Here is a 23,803-nt window from a genome sequence, read left to right as displayed (position 1 = left end):
CTTTATGAAGTTCACCCCAATATTTATCATATTTCTTCTTCATTGATGCTGCCATATCATTTAAAAGAGTATCCATGGCTGTCCGTTCTTCAATAGGAATTGTAACATCATATCTATACAACTCCCGAATCTCCCCATCTATGGCAAGCAAGTCATGGAAGGTTGAGTGTGATGTTGGAAGCAAACATGTCTCACATGAAACTATTTTTTGGCCAATCAAACGACGCCACGTGTAACGTATATATATATATATATATATTTAAATATTGTCCGGTTCGGTTCAGGTCCACCGATTCTGAAAAATTTGGAACTGAAGGCCGAACCGTGGTCCTTCGGTTCGGTTCAGGTCTATAGATGACTTTTTCGGTTTAGTCAAAAAAATCCCTTTTTCGGTTTGGTTTGGTTTAGTTCAGTCAGTTTGATCGGTTTATCGGTTTTTATGCCCACCCCTAATGGCGCCTAATTGCTAGGCGGGTCTCTTTTGTTTTTTAATAAATAGTATAGCCGTCAATTTTTTTTTAAAAGTATAGCCGTCCGGCTATACTATTTTTATAACAAAAATTTAAAACCTGGCAAATTTCGCCGCCATATACCTGTGGCGACGAACCTTCATTAGGAAAATGTATTTCATTCTTAAATATTACATTTTATATTTAAAAAATTATTCATGATTGACCACTTTGCACAGCTTGAAGATCATGTTATATAATCAGGCCATCTTCTTATTATTATAACTTGAGCTGTGTTATAAAAATAAAATAATCAGAGTATGAAAAGTACCACTAAATATTATGAGTAGAATTGTATTTGCACTTGTGATGTTTACACTGACAGAATTTCCTCTCAGATAGAACTCATTCTCTTTTCTTTCCTCTCACTCTTCCTTTCGTTCCTCTCTTCTTTGTTGGTGTGTTCTACAATTGAATGAGCAAGCCTATTTATAGGCAAATTGGATGGCTTCATTACCCAATATCATCATTAATCTTTTGACTATTATTTCCTTCTTTTCTTTATGTGGGCTTCACCACTTTCTTTACAATAAGCTAGACTTATTTTTAGCTTTTTTTCAAACACAACTCGTAGATGAAACGAGTCAAATGAACTTAGATAAATAAGTTTGAATGCAATGACATTTGACTTTTTTTTTTTTTTTTTTTCCTTTTTTTTACCAAAGTTAAGAAAGGAGAGGGGATTTTCTCAAACACACTGCCAAAGTGACATGAAATTCAAACCTAAGATCACTGGTTTTCAAGTCAATATTATTTTCAATTAAACTAGATCTCATTGACCAATGATATTCGTCTTGATTCAAGTCATTTATAGCCATTGTGGTAAGTTGTTGTTAGCCCAATGCTAAAGCCACAGGCCCATGATGGATGGATAGATATGAGGGATGTTCTATAAATTTGGGCTGTCAAATGATAAAACTAAAAAGTCCATTTGATTGCTGGTGAACCACAGCGGTTAATATGAGGTCGCGCCGAGAAGGACTTGCATCACAGAGCAGTCTCACTACTGTTAGACAAATTTGATCAGCTATTCTTTGTTTAGAAGGTGTAAAATTGATGGCAAACGGAATCTAGTCAAAGTGAAAATAGACTTTGATTTACAAATCAGTGGTATCAAGTTCGAACTCACACGACACTTTATTAATGTGTGTGTTAGAAACCCCCCTCTTTATTGTAGCATAAACTATTACTTACTTTTTTATATATATAAAATGTAAAATTAATAAGTAAATGTTGTACAAATAGCATTGTTCGTTTTTATCAAACTAATGACTCAGGTAGACTCCCTTGGACTTTATGTGAGAGTTTTTCCATCAGACCCTACCAAAAGGGCCACAGATTTGATCTTAAATTGACAGACACTTCTCGATCAAAGCCTAAAATTAATGCACCAAGCTTTAAGACCCTTGACTCATAGCCACTACAAAATCATAGTAAAGAATCTGTACCAAGTCTTGCGATTTGTGGAGAATCTCTGATGGGTTTAGGCAACTCTTTGCCTAAAGAAATAAATATGAAAGCTCATATTGAAATCTACACTCTGCGGGCAGTAAAAATGGAACACCGATTGTTTGGTAAAAGCTAATTTTTTTTTTATATAAATGAAATATAAACTGGAAATATGAATGATGAAACCACATCAAGGGCCAGGGATTGATTTGATAATAAAACCATCCGAAATTGCATATTGAAAAACAAAAACAAAAGCAAAAAAAGATGCCTCCAACAATCAAAATATTGAGAGAGTGGGGGCAAGAGGCAAAGAGTGACATGACCAAAAATAGCCGTTATTGATGAGGACAAAACATGGATGATGATTCAATCGTGAGTGGCTTTGTTTGTTATGAAACACAAACGTGAATTCAGTTTTCTTTCTCTTTACCTGCCTGCCTGCCCTGCGACACCAGAGGGAAAAAGGACTTACTTTTCACGGTTAGAATGCCACAAGTGAGTCTTCAAAGTGAGTAAATTTGGAAACAGCACGGGGACAAACCTGTCTACACTCTTCTGGGTTGGTTTTTGGCCTCTCTCCTTTTCATAAGCAGCAGAATCACAAGCATGGGCTCAGACATGTTTCCCCAGTCCCTTCATCAATAATTCTCTCTCTCTCTCTCTCTCTCTCTCTCTCTCTTGCACTGCAAAGCACTATATATATTGGTGCTCCAACTTTTCCCTCTCCAAGTATAGCAAGTTTTCATTTCAGCTGTATAAATGATGAAATCTTTGTACATCATCATCTTATGTTTCCTCATCGCAGTTCTCTATTTTTCTTCCCACAATATCAGTTCCTCTTCTCTAGCTTTTCTCCCTGGAAGGAAACCCATGAGAAAATTAAGCATGTCATTGACCAACAACAAACATGTCTATCAAAAACTCAAGGTAGGTTTTTCTTTCAAATAAATGAATAATATTCTCCTTCCAAATTTTCAGGCATTTCAGAAAGTTTTTCCTGAGAGAAACTTGACCTATTATATAAGGTCCGAATTGGATCTGTTCTCAGTTCTCAGACAGCATGCCAAATTCTATTTGAAAATGAATCCTGCTCAAGCATGTTATTCACTTTAGACGACACAATGGGTTAATAATCATGATGTGCAGTTCCTGAACAATCTGCTAGTTTCAGACATATTATTTTCATTTTCGAGTTTGTAGCCTACAACTATGTAATTCGGTTAAGATAATTTATCTGAACTTTTTCTTAAATAAATAATTGTCTTTATATTCTACTCTTATCCAAAATCATCATTGAGGTTGTGCTACATGCAGGTCATTGATGGAAAGTCAGAAACATCGACGGTTGAAGAAATTCCTGTAGCAACTAAATATGCAAACAGCAACAGCGATTTAGACGAGCTTATTTATCACATTGATTACCATGGAGTGACTACTCATCCAACACCCAGACATCCCAAGCCATAGACTCTTGCTTAGCCTTCTTGATTGAGATGTATGCAGATATGTATTTATATATCTCATCAATACATTAAATATGGGATAATCAGAAAGAAGAACTGATGAAATTTGTCCTTACTATCAGTGCAGTATTCATGTTTCTTTTTATCATTTCCCTTTACCTACATAGCTGTTGTTCCGAAGAATAAAATCCTAGTCAAGAGTGATGCATTACATACCTTTCAGCTGTAGTTATAGAAGGCGATGACACTTTAACCATAAGCTGGTTACATTTGGTATGAAGCTGGTTCATTAACATGTTGAATCAGATTTCAATGTGCAAGAAGTAGCTGATCCATTCCTGTCCATCAGGTCCTCACGGAGTTGGAACTAGCTATAATTGAGAACAGATAGCTGGTAGCTAACATGTGAGGTAACTCATAATTCATAATGGAGTGAAACCATTCCATTCATATATTGCTTTCTGGCCTTCCTATATTTCTCTAGCAGTATCTTATAGCTCTCTATTGCATCCTCAAATATCACCTCACTACTAAACCTAGATCTTAGCTGCTGGAATGCAGCTTCTACCTTGTCTTTGTGTTGAATACATAATGACAACAAGTTTTTCATTCCCATCAAAGGCATATACTGGTCATGATTTGGGCTGCTTTCCTCCTCCAGATTCAGAGATCCAAGCCATCTAATTCGTTGGAATGGATCTTTGTTTTTATGAACTGCTAATTCTATGCTCGTGAACACTTCCAAGAAGTGTGACTCTGTATTAATTTTGTCAATCAGCTGACAAAAAATGACTCTCTGATTCAAATCAAGCCAATTAAGGGTATGTGATTGCGAAAAAACTGAAGCAACCAAGCAAGCCTTCCGAAAGGTAGAATCAGAATCACCGATCATCCCAATGGCAGCATGCAACAAATTCACACATATATCATGAATAATTCCAGACGAAGACTCAAAAGAATTATGAGCTTGTTTTTGGTTCTCGTTCCAACTGAAGAATGCAACATGAATAAATCCCTCCCACCTGCATTTAAAAATGAGAAGCGGAGTATGTGAGAGAGTGTAGCAGGTTTAATACTAATCTTCATCACCATATATTTATTTTTTCTTGTGATTTCAGATTTATCAATTTATTTGAAACAAAGAGGTTTTTTATAAAAAAAAATCCAAGAGTGAAAAAAAAAAAAAAGAGTCTAATGGGCAATATTTAAGTGGATTAAAACTACATTTTGACCAAACATTGTACGCACATTCAAATTCAAAACAGAATGACAATCAACTTCACTTTCTTCAACCTATGTGAAATAGAGATGAACTCACAGAGCAATAGCTTAGATGTAATCACAGCAAAATTAAAATACATTTTCAATACGTGTGTGCTTGACTTATAGTAATCACACACATCACAGCCTGGTGGTAAACAATAATCACGAAGTATCAATTTGATATTCACATGCGTGCACGTGTATGTGTAGTTTCATTGTATTATTCTATGTAACGTAGATTATGACACATCTTTAGTGTTAAGGTAAAAATTGAAATATACTCCAATATTACATTAAATAAGGCACGTCAAGGCATCAGCTTTTCCATGCACATGGGGTCCAAGAACTTGTCTCTCTGTCTTGTAGAAAAAGATGTCTACTAATCGATACCATATGATTTGTTCACGAATGTGGATCAGCCCACATGCATTGTTGAGCCTCAAAAACATATTTCAAAGAAAAATTATTTTAGGCAATCAAAATATTTTCCAGTCTATACAGAAGACAGTCATATCAAAATGTAACAGAATTATTTTGACGTGTGCAAGGACCATAATATCAAATTGGCCTTTTTGGAGAAATTTGAAAAAATTGTATGAGCTGAGAGAGAAGGTGGAGTTGGGACAGAGGGGGAGACAGAAAATTTTAAAATCAAAACATCAAGTATAATTTCACAACGTATCACTGATATATCAATGATACCAACTTGAACCATATGACACCATTAGGCCACAACAGGCTGTATTTCAGAATTTCATGACTATCTACTTCACCAACAGCATAGAGACAAAGAAGCAGATAAAAAAGCTTTATTGTCAATCAAAGAATTAAAGTTCACTAGAACATAAAATCATTGAGTTCTTGACAATTCCAATGGTTTGTATAATTGACCAACTCTTGTGATGACCCAAGTCTCATTCTTAATGATTAACAGATCAAATTCCCTTGCTGCAGAAAAGTTGTACCCACAAATGCTTAGGACTCAGTGACAGCTCTTGGGGTCTTGAGGTAAAGTGGATAGGGATACAGTTAGCAGGACCCCAGACAATTACTAGCTCATTCATTGAGCATCCTTGAGATGCTAATAATCCGATTTTTACTGGTATTAGAAGTATAGGCAAGCTCGGTATTGAAACAGAATATTATTATTATAGACATATACAAAAAACAAAAGTACAAGATATTTTGTAATAAACAGGTAATGTTCATGCACACAAGACATTTAGAATAGGTCACCCATCCCCTCTATTTAGATCTTATTGTATAAGTTGTAGGTCAGGCATTGAATCAAGCGTCATTGCAACATGCCCTTATAATCCTGAAAAAAATTCCAACTAAGAGGAGAAAAAACAAATAATTCTAAAGACTATATAGCTGATTTATGATTTTAAAAAATATTGTTTACCCATACCCTCCCCCATACTCTGCAACATAATGAATCATGTATCTACCGAATAAACATCCTACTTGTTAATGTTCTATCAATCATATACTGGCCACAAAACAACATACCCATTAATATTTAAATGAACAACTAATTAAACAAATAATATCTGCAAATGCACAATGTTTCATATTACAAGGACGAATGGACTCTAAACTAGAGCAGTTGGTTGCAACTTTGAGATCAGTAACCAGGTAATCAATGGTCCTATATTTGACTCTCATGGACTATGCATAGGATTTGCAAGTCATTTCATGCATATATTTGATAAAATAAGCCAAGGCTGTTGCATTTAAGAAAATTGATCATCATTAGATATTATTTTATTCTCAACATCAATTCATAACTTACTCAAAAGGAGGTTCAACCTCGATGCCGAGTGTAAGGTGTAAGGAATAGCCATCAGATCCATCAAAACTAAGATTTTCAGTGCATGCCTCATGAAGAATACCTCTTGGAATATACAAAATATCACCTTCCCTCAGCAAAAATTGTTTGCATTCAGCCATTGAATTCTGAACTTCTGAATCATGTAGCCGATCAAGAGTATCATACAATCGAGGTAACTGCACATTTGATTGAGGAAAAAGTCTCCATTGCTTAGTCCCAACAAGTTGGCATACAAACACACAATGGTCATCGTAATGACGAGCCAAACCTTGGGAATTAGGTGGTGTCAAGTACATATTGACACCAACTGATGGCTGACCAAAGAGAGATGCTAATTCATTTGCAATGGCAGCAAGATTCTCAAAGCGAAACTCCATTCCACGGAGTGCAATTGTATAACCCTCTTTGTATGCTTCTTGGCATTTTAAAACTTCCTCAATAGTAAAGTAATGGGGATCTTTTATGCAGCAAGAGTTCAAATTCTCCTGAAAGAAATGCACCTCCCTCTTCAGGTGGCTGTCTGTTCTTAGAACCCGAACGTCCTGCTGGCAGATTAGAGGACAACCCAATTTAATTTTCACCTCTTCCAGGAAAGTAAGGATGTTCAATTCATCTGAAGAAATAGGAAGACAAGAAACCATCTTCGGAAGCATAGAAGAAAGAAAGGAAGGAAATTTTCCTGTTGAGTTTAGCAATCCTACAAATGGACCAAAAATATCATCCTCCTCAACTAAATCCCCTTCTGACAGCCCCCGTCGCACAAGAAAGGGTGACACCTCCCAGTGGTTCGACATGAAATCTTTAAAACCAGACTCAGAGAAACCAAATATACCCCTTTCAACCGCATGAAAGGGCAAAGGCTTGGTACGGTGAGAAGCACAAATGGAAAGCCTAAACAGGCTTTCAGCCATATGACTTATTCTAATGTTGCTAATGTACAAGTTTTCCCCTTGTGTGGACTCCAATGGGTTTTTTTGTAACATCTCATTACGCACTTTTGCCCACAGATTTCTCATAAAGGCAAAGAACGCTTGGGAGAGGTTTGTTGGGATGTTCTCCAATTGTTCAATATTACAGGTGTTGATGAGAATGATTGCAGCGTTAAGAAGTAGAACTGGAAGTTCATCTTCCTCAAACCCAATATTCAGAGAGGTAATACCTTCACTATCCACAGAGACAGAGAACAAAGACACTGAAATCATTGAAGACTTATGAACCTGAAGAAACCCAAAACTAAGAACCTATCACATGTCAAGTCAAGTAATTGAAAAAGAAGAAAAACAAACGAAAGCGAGATTAGTGTCAGCATACTCACAGAAGCCTGGGAAGTGCAGATGAATGAGCAAAACGACGTCGTCCGACCGAAGTAGTGCACAAATCCAAAAGGGCATGGCAGGCAGCCGCTGGAAGTCTGGTTTTGGAGCTACCCAATGCGGCTAGCAAGCCATTGATGATGCCAGCATCGGAAGAAATCCTCTGGTTCATGTCCAAGGACTCGAGGGCGGCGGACCCCACCATCTCGGCGGCACGGGAAGCTATGGTGGGGGACTTGAAAGTGAGGAGAGCTGGGAGAAGAGAGAGGATGGGATTGGTGAGGGAGTTTCGGAGTTTGTTCAGGCATTTCTTGATTAAGGGTCGGAGGGAGTTGGGGTTTGGAGACGACAGGGCTGCCAGTACGACAGCGAAAGCGGCGTCGTCGCTAATGTCATCGGATTCCGGTTTCCTTTTTCTTTTGCTGCAATGCTTCTTCATTTTTGTTCAAAAGACGAGGGATTTGACAAACAGCAACAAAAGACCTTTCGTTGCTTTGCTTATTTTGCTCGTTTAGTTAGTTTTCTCTTTTCCTGTTTTGTTTTGGGCATGCGTTACTTATTTGGTGATGTTTCATTTTATTTTTCTATCATTCTCAACAAAATTAGCCCGACAATATATGCATTTTTTTATTTATAAAAAACATTGTGTTTATTTATTGATTTGGCTAATCTTTTTGTAGGGGGAACATTTGAATGATAACCCAAAAAATGACTGTTCGGATCGTGAGATGAAAACAAAAATAGAATGGTTTCGTCTTGTCAAACCATATCTTTCTAAGACATCATGTTAAGTGTATGCATTTTGAGTTTTTTCCTTTAGCTTCCCTTGACAATATTGTAATAAGACATACATTATAATTACCCAAACTCAAGTTTATATTAAGAATAGTTTCTCTAAGTGTTCTTATCTGGCTACTATCTTATGAAAGATCAATCATATTGGCAAAGGTAATTTGTGCATTGCATCATATTGCATTCATTAGATTTCTTAAGATTATGACTAGTCATCTTGTTTGACTAGTCATCCTTTGCATCTATAGGATTTCCAGCTGGATCCTAACAAACTTTTTTGTCCTATTCTGCCAATTTTCTCAGTTGCCATGTGTACTATTCTGACCTAAGAATTTTGGGTAAAAGCCAAATGATTCCTTATTTGGCAGCCGGCAATTTTGAGGTGAGGTTTTAAACAGGTTTCTTCCATCCTTTTGCTCTATTTTCTTCCTAAAGAGAACACCACTATTTTCATCTATGAGTTTCCTAAATTGATTTTTCGAAAATTGCTTTTGAAATATGAAATTTGCATCTAGATAGAACAAACATTCTTTCATATACATCTAGGTCATATTCAAGATTGATTTCTTCAAGAGTATGGTTTCTTGAAGAAATTGGCCATTTTTCCTTGAATCCAAAATTTGGTTTCTGTTTGAGTTTGAGCTGGCTAGCTGGTGCCATGGGATGAAAGAGCTGAAGAATGAGCTGTCATTGTCATGAAGGACTAAGCTGTTGATTTTGCTAAGTTGAAGAAGAAGATTGCACAAAGGGGTATAGTTTATCTTCCTAAATAGATTTAGGATTTTTTGAGCTTGCTTGTTTTCCTTTGTAATAATCTTCTTTGCTTAGTGGATTGCCTAATCGGTTGATGGACCCAGTTTTTCTCAATGGTGGGTTTCTGGGTGAATAATTTCTGGGTTGCAGCTTTGTTATTTTTTGGGTTTGTGTTCTTGCGGTTGACTAGTCATCATTATATGATATTTGTTGTTTACTTGAGTATGATGTTTACACACACGTTCACCATAACTGTTGCTATCACAGGGAATGCCTAGATTGACAGGTCCTTCTGAGTGCCTAGGTTGTCACTAGTAATCTTCTAAGCTTGCAGGTACAGATTGTTATGCTTTGTGTGTGTGTTCTTAGTTATGATTTTACATGACTAGCAGTTGACCAATCATAAACATATTTGGTTAAGGTTCAAAGTGTGTAAAGATTGCAATGTCTGCTTGAATAGCATTTAAATTTACTCCCCTTCACCTAAGTACCAATTTCACATGACATTCTGGTCTTGACCCAAAAAAATTGTTTTAAGATTTTGCTCCGCAATTAGGCATAATACAAGCTAAGAGAAGGTAACCCAAGTTCTTGGTGCCACATCTAAGTGAAAGTTTGATGTTTAGTAGACAGGAGCACTAGTCTCAATAAGTGCCAATATGACTATTTTATCCATGAGAAAAAAGAGAGGAAAACGTTATACTGAAATACAAATATAACGTTCAAATCGCAGTAGAGGTGAAGAGGCAGACAGCAGTCCATCAACTAGAAGTACAATTTTATCCAAGCGATCATTCTCTGTAAAAGACTAAAATACAGTAATCCAAAAAAAAAAAAAAAACAAGCTAAATGCAAAAGCGATTGCTATACTCCCCCACATGTAAGGGAAGGAGTTATTTCATAAGCACTACATTCAACTTCTCTACGAATTCAGCTACCAGTTTCTGATCATTGATGATTCAATTTAAAGATCCTCCCTATGCTGGACCTCAATGCCCAGAAGCTTTGCCAGTTCTCCACTTTCATATGCTTCAACAGTATCTAAAAAACAGCATATTTATCAGTTGTTAGCAATTCCCTGGTTTAATCAACTTCCAAGAAACAAAGAGAATGATCACAAAATATTTTGAAAGGAAAACCAGTTACCATCTGAGCCCCCAATGTACTTTCCCTTCACCCACACCTGTGGTACAGTACGCCTCCCAACAAGCTCACCTAAAGCATCTTGGATATCTCGACCGTCAGCTGAAAGAAACACATTGCCATCTCCAATCAATAACTAATCGTGGAAATGGTACATGTTATATGCACATAACACAGGCACATACGCCTTCAAATTTCAAAGAAAACTGCACAAAGCTGTCAAAAGGGTGCTGCTACAAGAAGCATTTTTGAGTTGGCAAACTATTCTCCTGAATACAAATTCAAGCTAATATCTCACATTCACAACCTGCAATCCTGAAAAGCAAATTCTAAGCACAAAATCTGGAAGTTCATGCAAGCTTGTACTGTCTAGTAGTTATAAGATTGAACAATTAATGCACCTTCATACAACTCAACAACAAGTTTACTACTCTAATTAGGTGTCATTTCATCAAATTGGTTTCTACCATAAAGTCAAATTTGCACCAATCACATATTTCAGCAACAAGCTCCTTACTTTTTTTATGTCTTTTCATGCACAGTTTGACAGAATCAGTAAGGTTTAAGTGACTATACCTCTCTCATCAAGCTCAACTACATAGGGTACTTGGTTCAACTCTTTGAAAACAGATTTTGCCCTTTTACAGTACCTGCAAATTACCCAAATAAATGAAAAAATTAGAGGGAAAAAAAGCGAATTTAATGTATACAAGCTCAATCTAAATCACAGACAACATTGTGTAAAACCCAAAATTTGATTTTTAATAGTCATTTCTTTGAAACCCAGAAGCCCTTCAATGGCAACAAAATCAATAAAGGCCTCATTCTACATAAATCAATCGAAGATTTATTCTATTCCAGATTATTTTTAAATGAAATTAGGAAATGGGTCTGAATTAAGTCAAACAGATTATGTGCATGCAAATTTACAAGAAATAATGAAAGGAAATAGAGTGGAAGAGAATACGGGCAATAGGACTTGGAGAAGATGGCGATCTTGTTGGAATCGATGGTCTTCTTGATGAAGGCGATAGAGTCGGCCGAAGAAGGCGATGATGAAGACGAAGTTAAGGTCCAGAAGAGAGACGTTGCTAATATAACTGCGGCTGTTGCTGATAGCAAAGTCTTGCTTGACGCCATTGAAGGTTCGGATCTCAGGCGCTGCACACTGAAGCGCTTTTCTTAAGACTATTCAGAATCAGAATTCTATAGTTGGGGAGGGCTCCCGGTCTTTTGCTGTAAGCCTGTTAAAGTGACGGAGCAGTCGAGTGGCTGTGAGATGTCACGGGAAGTTCACGTGACATCAATCTTTTTTGTGGACGAAACATGAGATCAATCTCAAGGCTTTCTTTTTTCATTTTTTTTCATTTTTAAGTAATTATTGGTATTTTTTCTTTGACATAAAAGGTAATCTAAACTACTTTAAATTAATCTAATATATAGAAAGGAGATTCAAACTTAGAAGTAAAAGGATGGGCTCACTTTCCTGACCAATTGGCCTAACTCACGTATGAATATTAGGGCTAGTCAATGGGCCAGGGCGGGCTAGCCCGGCCCAAATTTATTGGGCTTAGGCCGGGCTTTAAAGAGGAGAGAGAAAATATCGGGACGGATTTTTTTAGAAAATTCAAAGCCCAAGCCCGACTCATGAGCCGAGCTTGAGAAAGCCCATCGGGTTGGGCCGAGCTATGCCCAACGGGCCGGACCTAAACAGGCCCTACTTCATTAAAAAAAAATCATAAACTTAATCAGAAGGGCATTTTAGTCCAAATTTGAGATTAAACTCACTTAATTCCAATATTTTCACGTCAAATCAAATTCATAAAACACCCAATAAAGTCACACAACTTATAAGATTTTCCACAAAAATAATAAAACCAAGTATTATTTTTTAGGTTATTACATAATTAGATCGTAATACATTTTAAGAAATAATTTTAAAAAATAATAAGTATAAAAAAAATATTTTTTTAAATGATGGTATGAATAAATATGCAAATATTTGGTGATGTGTTCAAGAAAAACATGATTATATTTGGTGGTACGATTATGTTTCATGATATGATTATATTTGGTGATGTGATATGTTGTTTATCTTATATATACATATATATATATATATAATTGTTGAATTAATAATTGACACAAATTAATGTGCTAATCATCCAATTATAAACTAAGAATGAGTAAAGAAAAGTAAATGAAATGAAACAAATTATATATGTGATTTAAGTAATATAATCCTAAACCTAAACTCTTATTTATACATAATTATATATGTATGGGGGCCTAACGGGATGGGCTTTTGTAGGCGGGCTGGGCTAGACTTCCTTGGGCTTAATCTGGCCGGGCTTCAGACACGCAAGTTCAAGCCTAGCCCGGCCCAAAGCGGGCCTGGCCGGACTTTTTTTCCATAGGCCGGGCAGGCCCCTATTGACCCATGAGCCCGAAGGCCAAATGATGAGGCCTAATGAATATACACAGTTGAAAAAATCAACAAAATTCTTTCAACAAAATACACAATAAAGACTCCATAGTATGGGTGGACATAATTCAGTACGGTCTAATTTAATCTTAAAATAAAAAACCGAACCGAATAAAATAATTGGCATGATTTGGGTTTATTTTTGCTCATTGAGTTCTATTCAATTTAAGCTTGAACCCATTTTTTATTGGGGTTGTCTCATCATTAATTCTTCAACGAACTCAAAGAGAAACAAAAAAAACCAATAGATGACGAGGTTGGAGACATGAAAGGAGATTGTGAGACCATGAGGGAGATGAGGGAACTTGTCTTGTTACTGCATGTATGCTTCGTTCTAGCTCTAAGTCAAAGGTATGATTCACCAGAATTAGTGTGACAACGTGCTGAAGAGTCAAGAACCTATATTCATTAATTATATAAACAAAATTGCATCCACGCGTTTCATCTTGCCTTTACTGGCGGAGATGTATGACTTTCCTACCTGGTTTGATTTAGAATACTAAATGAAATCTTCTGCATTAAGTAAACTACTGAACACGTACATTATGTGAAATATTCAGCCGTTACATAATATTTTAATATTATTAATTTTTAGCAGGTGAAAATATGTATATACATGTATATTACACAAATAATATAATTTGTTTTAATATGATATTTTTACATATAAATAAAAAGCTCATATAAAACGAGAGTATTTAATACATAAATTTACTAACATGTTCAGCCTAATATTCAGGGTGAGCTTAAGATTTTGGAGGTTCGGGAGTAAAATAAAATGAGTGAAGGAGAATCAAACATAAAAATTCAAGTATAAGGATAATATTTTTTAACCGCTTAAACTACAAACTCATTGCGTTTCTCGAGAGTTATTACAAGTAAAATATCTGAAGACATGCATGTGTGAACTATAAATTATTAACAGTGACAATTCAACGACAGATCCTTAAATAACACTTCAAACTCCCAAAGAAAAGGGAAATACAAATAGTGCACGTAAAATGCTAGCCAAGCACATAGCTTGCAGCTCTGGTCCACATGGAAGGACGAAAGAGGTCATGAGGAGCAAGTGGGGCCGGCCCCCAGGGCCCACCCTGTGACATTAATTCAGTAATATTAAAAAGGCGAGATTTATTTGAAGCCAGAGAGGCTTGTAAGACAGAAACTTGGAGAAATAGGCTTGCTTGGCTTGTTTCATTTCATTTCCCATTTTCAATTCCAAGGCCACCCAAAAACCAGAGAGGAAGCAAAGAGGAGACACAGAGCTCGAACACAAAAAAGGCAAATTTTCCAACTTTCTTGTAAAAGAACCATTATTTTAGATCTGGGTCAGCATAATTAATACTCAATTCATTGATATTTTTCATTTCTGATTTTGTTTTTCCTTGGACTTCTCAATTCCATTTTGCCCAGGTTTTCTTCCCATTTTCTCTTTTTTACTTTAGCATTAGATTTTTTATATTCCATTGTACATCTCTTCCCATTTTCTTTTCAATTATTTCTGAATTTCAGGTGGGTTTGTTGTTTAGATTCAGAATTATATTTTGTATTTGGAATTTTCTCAACAATTCTCTTGAATCTTTGGTTCGCCATGCAGCATTAATTTATCGATGGGCTTAGAATTTGCATCCCTTAATTTCACAGAATTGTCTTATTGCTGAACCAAGTGAATAACTTTTCAATCATTTTCCTTTGCACCGCCTCTTCACTGTTTCCAAATGATATACTTCCCAAATTCTCTATATTATTTGCGTTTTTTTTTCTTTTTGTCATATTTTTGGTGTATTTTGGTATTTTCAAGCTCTAGATTTGTTTAGTGTTTTTCATTTATCTTGTATTTCTGTGAAGTTTAAATCTCACGTTAAAGGAAGAAAACCAATGTGAATTTTGTATGAAGTAGACAAAAATATATGGCAATTGTTCTGCTATGTTGATTTCTGATTTTCTTTGTGCCCTTGTGGTTTCAGGTTTTGTGTCTCCTCTTACTGAGAAAGTAGAGCTGAGAGAAAATATAAAGCAGAGGAAAAAGTGTGGCAACATGGAATATGAAACTAACAACTGGATTTGGGATGGAATGTACAATCACCCTCATGTATTTGGTGGTCTAATGCTCACGGCTGCCTTACTCGGCTTGTCCACCAGCTATTTCGGTGGAATCACAGTTCCTCAGTTGCCTTATTTATGGCCTGATTCTGGGATTTTCCATAAGAAGAAATGTGAGAAGAAGCGCATTCGTGTTTACATGGATGGGTGTTTCGATCTCATGCATTATGGCCATGCCAATGCCTTGAGGCAAGCCAAGGCTTTGGGAGATGAGTTGGTGGTGGGTGTTGTTAGTGATGAGGAGATCATTGCCAATAAAGGTCCACCTGTTTTATCCATGGAAGAGAGGTTAGTGTTTATGCACATAAATATCAACGATACGATAACACACTCATTCTCAAGAACACATGTTTATATTGGAATGCCAAAACATTCCTATGTGAGTTCGAGTTGGACCTTTTGGTACTTATTTACTAACTTAAGTTACAGATTATGTTGTTATACATGGATATGAAGCAGTTTATCCACATCTTTTGCAGAGTTAGCTTCCTTAATAGTGTTATTCAGCAACCTTGGAATAGGAATGAACTATTTGGTCCATCCATACTTTGTATTGTTCCAATAGAAACTCTTGCGACTGTTGTATAATCTCCTGTTGCACAATTTAGTTGGCCTTTGATAAAATTTAATAAGATCGTTGTGTGCAATACATACAACTAGTTATTCTTATCTAATTTGAAGTTATTTCTAGACTGGCTCTTGTTAGTGGGTTGAAGTGGGTAGATGAAGTTATACCGAAAGCTCCATATGAAATTACGGAGCAATTCATGAGCAGACTCTTCAATGAGCATAAGATTGACTATATCATACATGGTGATGATCCTTGCCTGCTGCCAGATGGAACTGATGCTTATGCCTTGGCAAAAAAAGCTGGCCGCTACAAGCAGATTAAACGAACTGAAGGTGTCTCCAGCACAGATATTGTAGGTACTATGATTCTCTTTGTCTCCCTCAGACTGCTTTTGTTATTATGCAATTCCACTTGTAACTTCTATTACGGTCAAGCTTGCTAGAAGTGAAGACATTTGATCAACGATCTGCCTAGACAGCTAAAAAATTGCATACCGAAAACATTTTCTTATTTTCAGTTGGTCTAACAATAATTATGTAGGGAGGATACTCTCTTCTTTAAGGGATACAAATGGTGGTGAAGATCAAAACAATACATCCTTGCATAAAACCCCAGAAAGTCAACCAAAGAGTGCCCATTTATCTCAGTTTCTACCAACATCTCGACGGATTGTGCAATTCTCTAATGGAAAGGTGTGCCTCACATGCTATCTTGGCACCTTTAATTTTAACTTCTTTTTTTTAAAAGTAATTAGTTTTTCATATCTTACTGACTAAGCTCCTCTTGAGGATCTTGTGCTCCAATGCATATAGTGACATTTGAGAATAAGTATCTTTGAAAATGAACAAACAGACCTCTATTTGGTACATGTAAAGACCAAGAAGTCACCCTGTAATTCCCATTTATTGGATAACATAGTAAATCACTTTTCACCGTAGCTTGGAATTGAGGTTTCATTTTCTTTACTGTATATTTTATTTTGTGGAGATAAAATAGGAAGGGTAAATTTTACTTTTTGTTTTTTTGGGCATAATGTGTTTTTGGATTCTCCATAACGAGACCTTCCATATTCTCAGGGACCTGGACCAAATGCTTGTGTTGTGTACATTGATGGGGCATTTGATCTCTTTCATGCAGGACATGTTGAGGTACAACTATATATCTGAGTTACTCTTGCAAACATTTACTTTTTTTTTTTAATGGTTTAAAGTTGAATCTTTGTAGTACATTTTCCTATTTTGCATCTAGTTTCAAAGTCGTAGGTGTACCTAGTAGTGATAATATTTTTTACCTTATCCTAGATGTTTTCTGTCTCCAATATAAACTCAAAGTAGTTTATAAATAGCCTTCATGATGGTCTTTTGTTATAATGCACTCTAAGGTGACATGTCCTTATCTTCAATCTGGTATTGCTCTAGCACTCACCATCTTTCATGATTTAGTGCCATTTCTTTAAGAGAGAAATAGATTTTACCATTGGATTAAATTAATATATGAAATGCTGTTGTGGATCATTATAGTAGTCTGCTAATTCTTAGTTGTAAGGGTACCCATTGAAGCCTTGTGGGTTAAGTTTGACCTTCTGGCAACACATAAGGTGTATGCTGTATCTGAACAACTGAACATTTCCAGGTGACATTCATAATGACTCCTGTTTGGTAATTCCATACTGTGGAGATTTCATTACAGCATTCTCCCTTTTTTATATGAAGAGTTGTAAAATCTCTCTCATCATTTATTATATGAAGGCCATTTTTCATTTGTGGGTGCTTGCTCAGATCCTCAAGAATGCTAGGCAGCTTGGAGACTTTCTTCTCGTTGGCATCCACAATGACGAAACTGTGAGGTATGTCCGTTTTCTTGAGTTGACATCAATTCATTCATTGGTGTGCTTACACCTTGAAAATTTTGTTCTCTTTCTATCTTTATATTTAAAAGATAAGCATAAATTTTTTATCTTCCTGTCTACCTTGGTCAAAAAGGGTAAACTTGTAAAAAGACGAAAAATTAATTAAAATTTTCTTACTTTCAGTGAACACAGAGGGCACCATCCAATTATGCATTTACACGAACGTAGTCTTAGTGTATTGGGTTGCCGTTATGTTGATGAGGTCATCATTGGTGCTCCTTGGGAAGTTACCATGGACATGGTGAGTAAATGTATCAGATTATCTTTTTATTGTGCACCAAGTCATTGAATTTTATCACCTTCTCATCTTTCACTCCCCCCACCCCTCTCTACCTCGTACACATTGTTGACTCATTGCATTTTGTTAATAGTGTAATCTTTCTGATGCAATGCCTGATTTAGATGTTTTAATCACAGTATCTGAGGTTTATATTCTTGCATTGACAGGTAACAACTTTCAACATTTCATTGGTTGTGCACGGGACAGTTTCCGAGTACAACTCCTTGTTTACTGTAAGTTGATGGATCTTTTTTCAAAATTGATCACTTTTGAACTTTGTTGTTTACAGCTGAGACTTGGTTTATTGAATGGGATTATTTTATGGTGCAGGGTGAAAGTGATCCTTATTCAGTTCCCAAGAGCATGGGGATTTTCAAATTACTTGAAAGCCCCAAAAATATAACAACAACATCAGTATCACAGAGGATAATTGCAAATCATGATGCTTACATGGTAACTTAAAAATCTTTATCTGTCGTTTTGATTGTAATTTGTAGGCACTACAAATGTCAAGAGATAGATACGAAACCATATTTAATAACTTTTATACAAGAAAAGTGATCATCTCTGTTTGTGTTGGGTTAAATCCTTTATCATGATTATAAGGAGTTCTGGCATGTTCTCTTGAGATTATCCTATTTGGTGTTAATCTTTAAACCAGTATAGCCTTTCTTAATAAAGCTCATTAACATATTGCTTCTCTTTTAGTGATGTGTTTCAACACGTCTTAACCATATCTTTTGCATGTGCAAAAAGTCTGCTTTCTAAAGTTCTGATAGAGTTCTTCCTCCTGTTGTCTTTGATGCAGAAACGCAATGCGAAAAAGGCAGAGAGCGAAAAGAAATACTATGCACAGAAGACATATGTCTCAGGAGACTAGCTCTTCTATAGTTCTCTTATGAGTTAAAATAGTGAAGTCGATCGGCAGTCATTGAAGAGCTACGTGTTGTTCAGGCCATAGGAACTGCCATTTTGCTAGAAGGACAAGAAGAGAATAGAAGGGAACGACATAGAAGGATACCCCATCAGACTCCTACATAGCCTTTATTTTTCCCATTTCCATGTATCTCTGTTAGAATATAGATGAGAATCTCCTCAATAATGTATTAACCTCGTCAAACTCCCTGTGCATATTTATAATCAATTTATTTGGGTGTTTACTCTTATCCCATTTTTTATACCATTGTTCTCATAGTTTTGATTCATAAAGTTATGCTGTGTAAACATGTAACTGTTTTTTTTTTAATTTTTAAAATTTATAAAAGCAACATTGGGAGGAGTAAAATTGAACGTAAGACCTTGGGTGCAAGGGTAAATGCTCTTTATCAGTTCAGCTACAAGCCCCTTGCCTTGAGAGATTTGATCTTAAACCTCCTCTGATGAAGTAAAAACTCGGGGTCACTAGAGAGATTTGATCTTAAAATCTTCTCAGACAAAGTAGAGACTTGATCTTAAAATCTCCTCCAATAAAGTAAAAACTCAGGGTCAAGACGTGATCTAGAATCAGGCTTTATCTTAGAATCTCCTCCGACGAAGTAAAAACTAGGGGTCACCAGAGAGATTTGATCTTAGAATCTCCCTTGCCGAAGTAAAAAAAAATTAGAGATCACTCGAAAACATTGTTATTAGCTGAGTAACCTATTGAGTAAACCATATTGGACCGAGTTAAACAGGACTGGACAAATACCGAATTGTATTAACTGAACTGTGTATTTTGTGTATAGTTTTTAAGATTCCAAACTAAATTGATTTCTATGAAATTTAGGACTCTTCCTTACGATTTAGAGATCATACAATCCGTTGCACAGCACAGTACAGTTCATGCCCTAGTGCCCATGACGAACAAAACTAAGGCCTAGAGATCACATAATTCTTTGCACAGCACACCTCATCGGTGGTTCGGCTTGGACTGAATTTGAGTTGAGTTCAAGATAGTTCTTATGAAAGCCAAAACTAAGCCCTAAAGTCTATCTATTCCGAAGCAACTCCAAACCAGATTATTAATCTCTAGAACTGGATCATTAAAGCCATAATACAAGCAAATCATTCTTTTACAAGTTCCTACACTGCAATTATTAACATTACAACACTATTTTGTAGGTGTTTCAACAGATTGCTGTGAGCAAAAACACCTCTATATATAAATATAACCTAGTTGAAAATACTACAATAAAAAGAATGAGGCACCTTCCAAATTTCCAACCCAGAAACCCTGTGCCTTTGGGTCTCATTGCAGCCATGTGATGGGTGTGGTTGTGTTGTGTGGAGGCTGTGGAATCATACAATGCTGTTGCTGCCACTGAGGAAAGCCTTCATTACTTGTCCACATCCCACCACCATACCCATCTGCCATGGCTTGCCCTGCTGCTGGGCTCTCTTCTTCAATCTCCATTGTTGCTGTTTCCATACCCTCAGCCTCCATTAGCTCCTCTGGAGGGTCTGCTTGTGAAACCCCCATTGATGGTGCAGGAGATAGATGACTGGGAACCCAAGGAACAACAGCTTTACACTGATTGCTGTTGCTTTGCACTGCCTCATCATCTTCCTCAGCTGATGATCTCAGACCAAAATGGCTGGACCGCAGAAATTGGTCTGCAAAACCAATATACCATATCATCAATTACTGAAATCATTCAAAACAAATAAAACCAAATGGGTAATTGCCAAACATACCCTTAAAGCCAGAAATTAAGTCAGAATGGAGAGAGAAGACTGGGGTATTGTTGACAGGCCTGAAGAGCACAATGGCCTTTTCTTGGTTTTCTGAGGGCAATCCCTCAATAATTGGAGCCTCTGATTTCAGCTGATTCTGAGCAGCTGAAAATGAAAACTCAGCCTCCTCTTCCTCCATAATGGGTGGCAGATGAGCATCCTATATCATCAATTATGACACAGAAAATACTGAATTATAACAATGAACAGAATTGGGAAGAGAAGCCTGAAAGAGAAGTAGAGAAGCAGAAAAGATTGAAACTTTTGCATACCAGGCGGCGAATCTTTCTGGCAGGGGAAGAAAGAGAGAAGTCGGAGAAGTCATCGTTGACTTGGTCAAGCTCCTCCACCTCCTTCCTCTTCTTCTTCATCGTCTTCATCTGCATTCCTTCTGAGACAAAGTGCTCTTCCATGGATGATTTTTGCACTGGGTTTGTGATCCTAAAGAACTATGAAAATTGGGATGCTGCTGATTTTTGACTGTTTTAGGATTTAACTTGTTTGGATTGGTGAAGAGTGGAAAGAGACAACCTGAAAGTCTGGAGCTTTAGGTGGGTTAGGAGTATGTCTCTGTAAAAGGCAGGAAGGAGGCAAATGCTTGGAAAGAGAGAGAGGTTTCTGTGGGTCTCTAGATTTCTCCAGAAGCCAAATGATCCATCTGGCCTGTGGGCATGGCCCATGGGCCGTAAGTATATTCTATTTACTAAGATTCTAATTAAGATTTTCAACGGTTTTACACCATGAATTATGACCCTAATCGAATTTAACCTATGAATTAATACTCGAACTTATTAAAACAACTAATTTACTCATTTGGTACACCGTATTAGACTCTGGATATGAGTAAATAGTCCATGTCAGGTGTTTGGTATCAACTTGTATTATTTAATTACCTGACTATTTTATTCAAGTTGGGCTTTTAATACTCTTCTTACTTGACTAACTAATAAAACTCACATACTCCAGTTTAGGTGATACACGCTTAATTATACAGTTAGGAAAAAAAAACACACAAGTTCACGTGAAAAATCCGATGATGCCATTTTCATTTTCTTCTCCCTAGGGTTCTTCTCTGTTATATTCTCAAAGGTTATTCTCTCTCTCTCTCTCTCTCTCTCCAATATGCTTCTTCTATCTTCATCTTCTCTTCCTTTATATATTTCTCTTTTATTAAATTTTTGTGGAAATTAGGTTATGAGTTTTTCATTTTTGACCCTTTTTTTTTTTTTTTTTGGGCATGTGGTTGTGTATAGGGGTGGCATTTTAGACTGAAAAACTGAAAAACCGCAAAAACCAACCGATATTATACTGCATTGGAACCGCAATAACTAAAAACTGACCGAAAATTGCAGTTTTAGAAACCGAACCGCAATTGTGGTTGCGGTTGCGGTATGTGATTTTGGCAACTCACGGTTACGGCAAACCGCAAATATATTTTTTTAAAAATTGCATTTTAGTAGTTAGATGTTGTGTGTTTAATTTGGTTGAGTTTAATCTATTATTAATATGCTTTTATGTTGTTGCTTTTGTGTTGTGTTGTGTTATAGATGGAGTCTAGCCACTTTAACACACCTAATGCCTCTAATCCCCCAAACATAAATCGATACACCCAAAACACAACCTCCACTCCAACTCATAAAGAAGGGCTTCTTCTTATAATAAAATCCACTCACCACTACCTACACTTGAGTTCTCCTTTTGGTTTGTAACTTTAATTAACTTTGAATTGGATTTTTCTTTAGGTTGTGAATGCTTGAGAAGTTGAGGTTGTGAATTTATATTTTTTAGTTAAAGTATGCTTGAACTCAAAAAGCTTCAAAAGAAGCATCAAACCTAGGCTTAAAAGTGTGGAAGATTGAATTTTTATGACACAAAAAGACCACACTTAAAGATCTAAAATTGTCTCATTTATGCCCAAAATATTCAAATCGGTTTAAACCGTTAATTCACGGTAACCGACCGATTACACCGCAATGCGGTAAACCGCAAAAAGCGGTCAGTTTGTGGTTTCAAAAATCACTTTACCGCAAATAGTCGGTCAGTTTGTGATTCGGGGAAAAATTCGTGGTTACCGAACCACAACCACCCCTAGTTGTATGTCCAACTCAATAATCAAATAATCAAATAATCATCACTTTTAAAGGCTTATTATATATAACCTCATTCAAAAGGCCCGACATGTTAAAAAAACCTCACTTCTACTCAGTAATAAATGTGTTTAAGTTCTAAAGATGTCAACAAATGGAACCAATGTGTGAGAAATCCTCACGAAATTGGTTATGTTAGAAATGCCCAATTTTAAAAGATTTAATTAGAATTGTCACATCGTGAGTAACTTGTACATGTACATACAATAAATAAAAAAAATCAAGTTTTTATCTTTGTTTTTGCGATAAAAAATTAAGTTTCAAACTCAACTTCGTTTGCTCTTCTCATTATAAAAAGGTCAAACAACATAAAATTTACATCTTTAAAGGTTAGATAAACTAGGACACAAACTCAATAGCTTCAAAATTTCCTATGTCTTTCTCACTACTCTCCAACCCCTTCGTCTCTTTCACATTGCTCCATTGGCAGCACCCGTAACTCTCCCACTACTTGTGACTCTTGGACTGTTATACTGTGGTCGATTTTAGGAGAGCTTGGAATGAAGTGGTCGGTTTTAGGAAAGCTTAGATTGGAGCGGTCGATTTCATAGGATGAGCGCACCTTAATGTGCTCTATGGTCTCTTCAACACCACCAAGCCAGAGACATAAGTCTGTGGAACTGTATGAGTGTTGCCACTTGTACCATATTTACTTATTACTTTGCTGACCATCTCTATAATATATGTGGGTCCCAATAAATCCTAAGCTTTTTAGTTTGACTACAAGAGGTGTCAAAAGGTCGTGTCGGGCGGGCCCGACCCATTTTAATACGGCCTATTTAATAAACAAGTTAGGCTAAATCTGTCCATTTATGAAAATCATTAAGTCCGGTCCCAGCTCATATGGGGCTAGGCCGGAATCGTTCTGGGCCATTAAATGGGCCAATATGGGCCCACCTTAAGCTCGACTTATGTATTGTTTTTTTTTTTTTTTGGTAATTTTTTTTTTTTGGTAATTTTTACAATTATATATATATACACTAATGTTTGGACCAAAAGCAAATACACGCCGACCCACTTCTCAAAAGCCCACGAAACAAAAGGGACAGAAAAATGGGCTTCAAATATCAGAAC

General features: G+C 36.4%; 4 protein-coding genes and 1 long non-coding RNA gene across 6 annotated transcripts; 2 read left to right on the top strand and 3 right to left on the bottom strand.

Moving 5' to 3' along the window:
- Positions 1-2,138: 2,138 nt before the first annotated feature.
- LOC117616367 lies at positions 2,139-8,335 on the bottom strand. 2 transcript variants are annotated; one of them, XM_034345672.1, is made up of 5 exons: positions 7,837-8,335; positions 6,483-7,754; positions 3,641-4,446; positions 2,503-2,817; positions 2,139-2,404 (listed from the first exon to the last, which is right to left on the bottom strand). In XM_034345672.1, the coding sequence occupies exons 1-3, from the start codon at positions 8,271-8,273 to the stop codon at positions 3,840-3,842; spliced, it is 2,316 nt and encodes a 771-aa protein (XP_034201563.1). In that variant the 5' UTR covers positions 8,274-8,335; the 3' UTR covers positions 2,139-2,404; positions 2,503-2,817; positions 3,641-3,839. The 2 variants fall into 2 exon arrangements, with proteins under 2 accessions (XP_034201563.1, XP_034201571.1); XM_034345680.1 differs by lacking the exons at positions 2,139-2,404; positions 2,503-2,817 and having other exon boundaries at positions 4,347-4,446; positions 6,500-7,754.
- On the top strand, positions 2,588-3,569 carry LOC117616382. The gene is made up of 2 exons (XR_004584131.1): positions 2,588-2,888; positions 3,276-3,569. It is a non-coding gene; the product is annotated as an uncharacterized LOC117616382 (long non-coding RNA).
- Positions 8,336-10,018: 1,683 nt separating the features above from the next.
- LOC117637298 (glutaredoxin-C4) lies at positions 10,019-11,836 on the bottom strand. Its single transcript, XM_034372158.1, has 4 exons — positions 11,490-11,836; positions 11,099-11,172; positions 10,526-10,624; positions 10,019-10,420 (listed from the first exon to the last, which is right to left on the bottom strand). The coding sequence occupies exons 1-4, from the start codon at positions 11,660-11,662 to the stop codon at positions 10,344-10,346; spliced, it is 423 nt and encodes a 140-aa protein (XP_034228049.1). The 5' UTR covers positions 11,663-11,836; the 3' UTR covers positions 10,019-10,343.
- A 2,315-nt stretch (positions 11,837-14,151) lies between these two features.
- Positions 14,152-19,048, top strand: LOC117637516 (ethanolamine-phosphate cytidylyltransferase-like). The gene is made up of 10 exons (XM_034372425.1): positions 14,152-14,288; positions 14,975-15,398; positions 15,802-16,037; positions 16,222-16,373; positions 16,758-16,829; positions 17,460-17,527; positions 17,714-17,831; positions 18,038-18,103; positions 18,201-18,323; positions 18,679-19,048. The coding sequence occupies exons 2-10, from the start codon at positions 15,046-15,048 to the stop codon at positions 18,748-18,750; spliced, it is 1,260 nt and encodes a 419-aa protein (XP_034228316.1). The 5' UTR covers positions 14,152-14,288; positions 14,975-15,045; the 3' UTR covers positions 18,751-19,048.
- Positions 19,049-19,865: 817 nt separating this feature from the next.
- LOC117613988 lies at positions 19,866-21,255 on the bottom strand. The gene is made up of 3 exons (XM_034342652.1): positions 20,855-21,255; positions 20,544-20,742; positions 19,866-20,462 (listed from the first exon to the last, which is right to left on the bottom strand). Exons 1-3 carry the CDS (start codon positions 20,993-20,995, stop codon positions 20,098-20,100), a joined length of 705 nt encoding a protein of 234 aa, XP_034198543.1. The 5' UTR covers positions 20,996-21,255; the 3' UTR covers positions 19,866-20,097.
- Between the last annotated feature and the right edge of the window lie 2,548 nt (positions 21,256-23,803).

Source organism: Prunus dulcis, chromosome 1 (assembly GCF_902201215.1).
Source record: "Prunus dulcis chromosome 1, ALMONDv2, whole genome shotgun sequence".
In the NCBI taxonomy this organism is placed as follows: Eukaryota; Viridiplantae; Streptophyta; class Magnoliopsida; order Rosales; family Rosaceae; genus Prunus; species Prunus dulcis.
The sequence above is the reverse complement of the archived record's forward strand: the minus strand, read 5'-3'. Positions and strand labels throughout refer to the sequence as shown.

Coding starts and splice junctions, on each gene's coding strand:
- LOC117616367 (XM_034345672.1), bottom strand. CDS start 8,273: ATGAAGAAGCATTGCAGCAAAAGAAAAAGGAAACCGGAATCCGATGAC. Junction 7,755..7,836: donor TCTGCACTTCCCAGGCTTCT/GTGAGTATGCTG, acceptor ATAGGTTCTTAG/TTTTGGGTTTCTTCAGGTTC. Junction 4,447..6,482: donor GAGGTTGAACCTCCTTTTGA/GTAAGTTATGAA, acceptor TTTTAAATGCAG/GTGGGAGGGATTTATTCATG.
- LOC117637298 (XM_034372158.1), bottom strand. CDS start 11,662: ATGGCGTCAAGCAAGACTTTGCTATCAGCAACAGCCGCAGTTATATTA. Junction 10,625..11,098: donor AGTTGAGCTTGATGAGAGAG/GTATAGTCACTT, acceptor TGTTTCTTTCAG/CTGACGGTCGAGATATCCAA. Junction 10,421..10,525: donor GTACATTGGGGGCTCAGATG/GTAACTGGTTTT, acceptor GCTGTTTTTTAG/ATACTGTTGAAGCATATGAA.
- LOC117637516 (XM_034372425.1), top strand. CDS start 15,046: ATGGAATATGAAACTAACAACTGGATTTGGGATGGAATGTACAATCAC. Junction 16,830..17,459: donor TTCATGCAGGACATGTTGAG/GTACAACTATAT, acceptor GTGCTTGCTCAG/ATCCTCAAGAATGCTAGGCA. Junction 17,832..18,037: donor GGGAAGTTACCATGGACATG/GTGAGTAAATGT, acceptor TTGCATTGACAG/GTAACAACTTTCAACATTTC.
- LOC117613988 (XM_034342652.1), bottom strand. CDS start 20,995: ATGGAAGAGCACTTTGTCTCAGAAGGAATGCAGATGAAGACGATGAAG. Junction 20,743..20,854: donor CCAGAAAGATTCGCCGCCTG/GTATGCAAAAGT, acceptor TTGATGATATAG/GATGCTCATCTGCCACCCAT. Junction 20,463..20,543: donor CTTAATTTCTGGCTTTAAGG/GTATGTTTGGCA, acceptor TTGGTTTTGCAG/ACCAATTTCTGCGGTCCAGC.